The sequence below is a fragment of the Coffea arabica genome, chromosome 4c (assembly GCF_036785885.1).
Source record: "Coffea arabica cultivar ET-39 chromosome 4c, Coffea Arabica ET-39 HiFi, whole genome shotgun sequence".
Lineage (NCBI taxonomy): Eukaryota > Viridiplantae > Streptophyta > Magnoliopsida > Gentianales > Rubiaceae > Coffea > Coffea arabica.
The window spans coordinates 3,182,838-3,191,290 of NC_092316.1; the positions used below are offsets into that span (position 1 = coordinate 3,182,838).

General features: G+C 39.6%; 1 protein-coding gene across 1 annotated transcript; it reads left to right on the top strand.

Moving 5' to 3' along the window:
* The first annotated feature begins 679 nt into the window (after positions 1–679).
* On the top strand, positions 680–3,075 carry LOC113740068 (cysteine-rich receptor-like protein kinase 10). Its single transcript, XM_027267565.1, has 5 exons — positions 680–821; positions 1,865–2,089; positions 2,184–2,427; positions 2,534–2,684; positions 2,797–3,075. The coding sequence occupies exons 1-5, from the start codon at positions 680–682 to the stop codon at positions 3,073–3,075; spliced, it is 1,041 nt and encodes a 346-aa protein (XP_027123366.1).
* Positions 3,076–8,453: the final 5,378 nt, after the last annotated feature.

Below are 8,453 nucleotides of genomic sequence, written 5' to 3' on the forward strand. Positions count from 1 at the left end.
TGGGTTCGAGCAAATCAGGAATGCGGAAGTTGGGATTAGAAGCGGAGGAAGATGATGGCGAGGGTGAAGATGAAGAAAAAGATGAGGAGGAAATGAAAACCCTGGGGGCTCTACGGCGGATTGGAATCTGGGAGGAGGTGGAGGTGACGTTGGAACTATCAGACATGAAATGTAGAAGGTGGCAGAGGAGGGAGAGAGTGAAGGAGAAAAGAAAGGACTTACTGATGAGTGGAGTAAGGGAAGATGGTGGAAGCGCCGGAATCTGGGTACTGAGAGCCGGAAAGTTTGCTGCGGGGATGAAGATGCACGGAGAGAGGAGAAAATGGCAAATGGAATCGAGTGAAATCTGGTAACTCTTATTTATAGGGAGAGAAATGGGGGGAAACGGTCGCTCGAAATTAAACCGTCCCCATGTGAACGCATTTAATAGCGGTACGGAGACCGAAGAGACGCGACAGTTGACAGGACCTGGGCGCGGCTTTCCAAGGACAGCACTGTCCGGAGGTGACCTTGGCAGAGCAGTGCGCGGCGCTGGCCTCCCACGTGGCAGTGGAATAGATTAGGTCTGCCCGGAAGCCTCACATAATCTAGGGGGCTAGTGCAGAGGCCCTGTCCTGGGCCCTGACACGTGGCAGCCCAAGGCAACCCGAGCTGGGCCTGGATCCTAGGCCCATGGTGAATGGCCTGGAACACGCAGCCGTTAGAGCTCCGCAGGGCTCCGGAGAGCTATCCCGCAGAAGGCGGGGAGAATCCCCCACAGCGCGGGATTCATACTATTGAGGGCAAGTCCCGAATCGTACGGAGGTCGGACTCTCCAGCAGGTATAAATGGTAGCACACATCAACTGTACAAGGTACACTCACTATTGGCAAAGTACGCCCGATTGCTTTACTTCCCGTGAACCTCCCTCACCGAAAAATTAACTTGACCGTCGGAGTGCGCCTCCGGGGACCACCTCGGGGCCCCCTTGTTAGACCACTCTCTTGTTTGTTTTGCAGGCTTGGGACTAGCTCTTCCATCAACACGCCGAGCTCTTCAGGTCAGCTCGGTCCGGGGAAGTCCAGTGCTTCTTCAGTTGGCATAATGAAATGTTAAGACAAACAACAGACTATGAGGTGAAGGCTTGGAATATGGTTGGTATATAGTTGATGTTGTCTGTATCAACAGCTAAATCACCACAAACCAGAATGGCAGGAATAAAAACAGTTCGATGAGGTGTTGGCATGGCATGAGAAGAGCTGTTGAGCATGAGTACTACTGTGGCCACGTTAGGCCTTTCCTCAATGTCTTCTTGAGCACAGAGTAGGCCTATCTAGCAATGCCTTGCTAGATGCAAATATGAATAATTTGCATCCAACGATGGTGAATTTTGGTATAGCATCTACCTTTGTAGATCGCAACACTCAAAGGCTCACAAGTCACATCCCACTTAACAGAGATGCTCTTCTTCCAGCGCTCTCACTACCAGCAAGAAAATGTTACTGGTGCTGTCAACAGCAGTTGACAGGCCAAGTTTAGCTCCATATTAGTGGTTGATGGTCAACGGCAGTTGGAAGCACGACTTTTGCTCCATATAAGCTCAAAAATGAATAGTTTAGAAGAGAAAGGAAGAGGTGTTAGAGTATGGATTTCGATAACCTTTATTTTGGGTGAATTTGGATTAACTTAATTATAGTCTTAAATTCCTGGTGAATTTCAAATCTTAATCGCTCCTACTTCACACAGAAAAGCTAGGGATTTGGGTAATGGGTTTAAAATTCATAACAAGCAAGCTTGGAGAGGGCGGATTCGGACCAGTTTACAAGGTCAGTATCGTAAGCTAGCTGTTGCATTACTAAAACACGTTACTGTTTGCACTTATCAGTCAGAAATTTCCAGGGAAAATTAGAGGACGGGCAAGAAGTTGCAATAAAAATACTTTCCAAAAATTCAGGCCAAGGTGTGGTAGAGTTCAAAAATGAAATTCTACTGATTGCCAAACTTCAGCACAGAAATCTTACGAGGCTATTGGGATGCTGCCTGCAAGCAGATGAGAAAATTTTAGTTTACGAGTACATGGTCAACAGAAGCCAGGATTTCTTGCTTTTTGGTATCTGTTATTCTAGATATGATATTGATATGTACTGTATCCAGGAAATGGGAGAATTTTCTTGTTATTATGTGGAGGTTGCTTTTATTTTCAGGGGCAGATTCTAGCAAAAAGGAGTTGCTAAAATGGAGTATACGTCTGAATATTATTGAAGGGATTGCTCGAGGATTGCTCTATCCCCACAAGTACTCAAGAGTAAGGGTGATTCATAGGGATTTAAAAGCTGGCAATATCTTGCTTGATGGCAGCACGAATCCTAAAATATCAGATTTTGGTTTGGCAAGAATATTTGGAATGCAAGAATCTGAAGCAAAAACAAAAAGAATGGTTGGAACCAAGTAAGCCATGAATGTAACAATCAATCGTTATTTATCAATGTTTAGTCCACTCAAATGCTTCAAATAAGGAAATGTATTTAAATTTAAAATTTTTATTTTCATTCAGTGGTTACATGTCCCCGGAGTATGCAATAAAAGGCATTGTTTTAATGAAGACGGATGTATTCAGTTTTGGAGTTCTGCTACTCGAGATTGTTAGCGGTCAGAAAAACAACAGCTGCTATCATTCAGAACACCCACTGAACCTCGTAGGAATGGTAACTTCTTAGTTACTACTCGGTTAGTGAGGCAAGTAGCATATTATTGAGTTTGATAAAGAATTCTCGAGTCATAATTACCCGTAAAATGAAAACGCTGGCCTTGTTTCAGGCATGGGAATTGTGGAAGGAAGGAAGAGCTCTGGAGCTAATGGACCCAATGTTGAATGGCTCCTGCCCTGAAAATGAAGTCACTAGATGCATTCAGGTGCGTCTGTTGTGCGTGCAAGACCGTGCAATGGTGTCCATGCTGTCGAACGAGGCCGTGCAATTGCCCTCACCAAAACAACCGGCATTCTTCATTGAGATGGTTCTTGGAGACGTAGAAAAGGATAAAGAAACTATTTGTTCCTTGAATGGCGTATCAATTTCAGCAACAGAGCCTAGGTAGAGAGTTCCTTCTTGCCTCGTTGGAGAAGGGTAGCGGTCCCTGAGAAACGTCAAAAGAACTCCGAAAAGACTGTTAATCTGCATTACAAAAAATGAGACTAACTGACAATCAATTGTAAGCGTATGAATAAATTGAATCTTAACATAATCTATCTCTACCTGTTTCTAATGCAAAAGATGCCTGGAAGGAAAACCATCCAAGAACTTTTTGGAGTACTATGCCGTATGATATACAGAATAAACCAAAACTATCCTAAATTCACAATATGTAATTTATCATTAGTCTGAATTGCCCGAAATGCTGAACTTTTGATAAAATTCGATTTTATACTTCTAAACAAGAAATCCTCTGAACCAAATTTTTATACTATATAAGAACGAATTTAGGACAGAAACGGTTTTTAGATTTCAATCTCAAGGGTGAGATTATTTTGGGAATGTGAGAGTATTTGAAATGTAATTGGAGCATTGAGTACAAGTCATTACAGTTTTAATTTCATTATAGTTACTTATATAATCTTTTAGACATTTAAGGTTAGGGGCAGGTTTGGTATGTTACAATATTTGGTGCTAAGTTGAGTATCAAGTACAACTGAATTAAGCTTGTGCTCTGATAGATTTATATAAAAGTCCTTTTAATCATTTATTATACTAATATCCAAGCCTTCCAATTTCCTGAAACCTTTCTCATCCATTAAGGAATTAATTGGATGTTTACATAATTAGATTTTAATTACAATTAATTAACTTCATTATTATCTGAACAATCATTATCATATTTATACCCCTATGTTTAGCCGATATCCTTTCTTTTTTTTTCAGTTTCACCCCTTTGGTTTTATTATGGCTATTAAATATTTGGTGGAAGGCGTACCTTTTCCTTTGAATTGAGGTGAATTCTTTGGTTTTGTCTTCTTTTTATGTAGTTTTTTTCCTGATGATTGGTTTATTCAAGAAATGCATATAGTTTGCTTTTTGATACTTCTAATTCTAAAAATTAAGTAATTGTATTGTTTTCCTTAGTAGATTCTAGAGATTCTGTCTCTGGTCAAGGTATCATTTGAGATAATATTGTCACTTTCTAAAATAATCAGAAAGTAATTTTATCATCTTTTCTTCCTCAACCAACATATTATCTCTTTATTTAAGCCAAATAACCTTATTTTTCATGAACTTTCTCCTATTGTTCTTGACTTCAGGGATCTGTTGACTACATTCCAGTAGTTATGTTTTTACCGTGACTATCGCGAAGCAAACAATTGTGCAGACATGCTAGCCAACTAGAGAAGAAGCAACAATGAATACTCCACCTTTTTTTAACCCTATCTTGATTTTGTCCTTCCCTTACTTTTGCAAGACTTAAAAGGGTGTCATTAACACACTGATGATTGTACTTTAACTATTACTCTATAGACTTTGACTTTGTTTTGATGCATCTTTATTTTACCGAAAAAAAGACTTTCTCGTATATGGTGATTCACCACCTACACATACCACTTAAACTAAATCATGTAGAAGTATGATATATTTTGATAGTTCTCAAAAGAAAGGGGTATGAATTTTCAGAATTTTCGATGTTTTTCTGCACCAAGTAGCTAGGAATCCAAATTCTCAAGTGAGAGAAAAAAAAAGAAGAAAAGGGTATGATCCGGTAGTTACCATGAAGAAGCCCCAATCTTGACATCTTCTTCTAAGGTCTCAGATTGCTTGAAAACACTAATCAGTATTGTTGAAACTAAGGTACGAAAAATCGATGAAAGTGATTGAAACTTGAGGGTCTGAGGCAATAGGCTTATAGGTGTGGGTGTTGCAGTAAGCATAGCAAGAAGGGATATAGTCGAGGCCTGGTGATTCTGCCAATAGTTTGATTCTTGACAAATTAATTTTTTGATGGTTGAACAGAATTATTATGGCATTTTATATTACGGATAAATTATGGTTCAAGTAGTTATTTTTTTCATATAATATGATTTGGAATTCAGCTTGTGTTTATTTTAATTGGAAATTTTATAATTGAAAAATTTATTAACTTAGAATTTTGTACTTCATTGAAACTAAAAAAGAAAATTAATCATGCTACATAGTAGTAAGATGTCATTTGCACTCTATTTGCTTTTCATGTTATGATCTCGTTCTTGTATTCTACTGTTTATAGTTTCAAATATAAAAATTTACTTTTTATGCTATCTAAAAGAATTTTTAGTGGAACTTGATGAGTTTAAATGTTTTAGCTACAGCACCATTTTGATTGCATTGTATTAATTCATTTACTCATAACTGTATGTTGTACAATGATAAATAATATAGCGAATTAATTCATTTACTCATAACCCAATGGGTTTGTTTGGATAGGATATTATTAGAAATATTATTTGAAAATATTACTGTAACACTTTTTATGATGTGATGTATGTGAGATAAAAAGGTAATTGAAAATATAAAAAGGTGAATTGAAAAATGTATTTATGATACAAGCAAAATATTATTTGGCATATGTTTGCTATCCAAACACTCCCATTAATGTTTCTTGATTTGATTGAAACAACTATTATCCATAGTTCAAACAAGATTAATATTGGATACTCATACAAGTAAACTTTAGAAAATATCATTAAGCAGTTTCTACCTATAGTTTGTAATTCGAATTTATATGAGGAATTTCTTCTGATTTTAGTTACCATTTTCTTCAATTTCAAATTTATAAAATATTATTTGCACCAATTTTTTATAATAAGATAGTTTCAATTCAGATCTTTAACAATTATGCAGATTTGAACTTATTTATGAGATTATAAAGAAATGCCCCTAGCAAAAAACACTAAATCGGAATAGTTTCTACAAAACTTTGAAAAAAACCACTTAAGTTTCTTATCTATCTATTATTTTTGGGCATTATTATTTTTATAAGAAACATGTGATTAAGTCGTATTATGCCCACCAAATTATATAAATAGTTAGTCCAAAATAAGATTATTTTAGATTAGATTGGACACAAAGTGATTGATGGATAAACTTGACTTGATAATTCAGGTTGAACTTAAGTCGAGGGAGAAATCAGAAGCATTGCTTGAGGGATCTTTCACGAACATATATAGATTCAAGAGATGAGGGGTCCAATTGATACTTTAGAATGTTTTATCATCTTAGATAAGTTTTAGAAGAGACTTTTGAATACTTTTCAATTATATTTTAAATATTCTTACATTTTCAAACTACCCTTATCTTTGTAGTTGAAATTCAAACATAACCTTTGATTACAACGAATTCTTATATAGTGTAACGATAAGGATGTTTCATTGCATATTATTTTATTGACTCACTATGTGAGGACGGCTCGGCTCCGCCTAATCTGAGGCAATGTCACCTCATTCATCGTAGTAATCGAGACGATGTCCGAGAATCATGGCACTCTCTCCCTCAACCTCGGCTGGATCAGATCTCGGCAGAACAGCTGGCCTCATCCTATGTACTATAGACAGCTCACCTGGGGTGCACGCAGGTGATGTCAACCTACCTGACACATCATTAAGAAGCGCTACTTTACCTGAGTTCGCCAGAATTTTTTATGGAAAGTACGCGGAGTCACCTGACAGGAGGCCTGGACCACCACCATCGCATGACAAGGATAGAGTCCTACAGGAGCAGCGCCGTAATACACATGTTGTAGACCCTGGGTTTAAACCTTCTGTCCTTCCTTCCAGTCTCCTCCTATAAATACCCCATCGCTCTCCTCAAGCACGTAAACTTACTATTGCATTCATTTCTGCTATTGCTCTTTACTTTCTTATTATACTAACTTGATCGTTGGAGTGATCTCAGGGGACAAAGTGCCGCCTTCCACCTCGAACGAAACAACCTCTATTTGAACTCCACTTCTCGTAAGAGGGATTTAGATTAGTCCAGTTCGACTACCTAACCAAAAATCACCTCTTCAATTGGCGCCGTCTGTGGGAACGTATACTCAAGATGAGACCTACGCGATCCAGTAGAAGAAAAGCGCTCTCTGCTGATGCTAGACCGAGCTTAGCCAACCAATAGGACCATGCTTCTGAGGAATACGGGTCCTCCAGCCCCCGGCCTATGAACGAAGACGCCATTGCGAGGATAGTCGAGTTTGTGGCAGAAAATTCCAACATTTTTAAAGAACTAGGAAGGTACTTCAAGAGACAGAAGAAGAAAAAGGTTGAATCCTCCAAGAGGAGGTCAGTAAAATCTCCCAAGATGCCTTCCGGAGAGGACTCCGATAACGGGTACACGGCCCGAAGCGCTTCCAAGCGTGCCTCCTCAAAGGCCACATCCAAAATTGTCTCTATTGTCAGAGCGTTCTCCCGAAACTTACTGGAGAAACGGTCTGAGAACGAACATCGACGGCCGGAGAGGTTGGTCGCCGATTATATGAGGGCCCGGCATTTCATCGATGATATAAATGGGAGATGGTTCCCCCCAATTTTAAACTCTCGGTCCTACAGCCCTATGATGGATGAGGTGATCCCGAGGACCACCTCCGTGCTTGATGCAGTGATCTGTCGAGCCTTCCCTATCTTCTTACAAGGAACTGTCCAAAAGTGGTTCTGGAGTTTAGAACCCAGGAGCATTTCCTCACTGGATGATCTGGTGGACAGATTCATCCACCACTTTGTATCGTCTTGCCCATTTACGAAAATCTCGGCCTATCTTCTGAACTTACAGCAGGCTCCCAAGGAGTCTCTGCGCTCGTATGTGCAAAGGTTCAATGAGAAAAATATGCAGATACCTGACCAGAATGAGCAGGCAACTATAGCTGTTTTCACCAATGAATTGATCGTAGGGATTTTCTACAACGAAATTCATCGGGACTACCCCTGTTCACTTTAAAAACTCTGAGAACAGGTGGACCAAGATATCCGAAGTGAAAACTTGAACCGCATCAAGTGGGAAGCTCAAGTAGCACGCATCGGGCAAGAGTCCCGAAAAAAGAAGGAAACTGGCCGAATTGATCAGGGCCCCAGCGGCTCGTCGAACCAATTTTGAGACCACCGGAGCATTTTTGACAGGATTGTGAAGGGGAGGTCATTCACCTCAGACGCTGAATTGCCTCCCTTCAACTCCAACCAGTCTCACATTCTGACCATAATGAGACAAAATCACCTCAATCGAGCCCTTTCTGAGATTTCTGGTAGGAGGGAGAAGAGGAACTTTAACCTCAACTGTGCCTACCACCGAAATATTGGACATGAGACAGAAAACTGCAATGATTTGAAGAAGGAGATTGAAAACCTGATCAGACAGTAATACTTGAACCAGTTTGTCTGCAAGAACAGAGGCTTCAAGCGAAGTGAATCCCACCGAGAAACTCGAGACTCGCGCCGGAAAGACAGGCGAGATACAAAGAGCCATTGT

Excerpts from the sequence above, each read along its gene's own strand:
- LOC113740068 (XM_027267565.1), top strand. The coding sequence starts at position 680 with ATGGCCTGGAACACGCAGCCGTTAGAGCTCCGCAGGGCTCCGGAGAGC. Across the intron at positions 822-1,864 it reads GAGGTCGGACTCTCCAGCAG|TCAGAAATTTCCAGGGAAAA; the intron begins GTATAAATGGTA and ends TGCACTTATCAG. Across the intron at positions 2,428-2,533 it reads AAAAGAATGGTTGGAACCAA|TGGTTACATGTCCCCGGAGT; the intron begins GTAAGCCATGAA and ends ATTTTCATTCAG.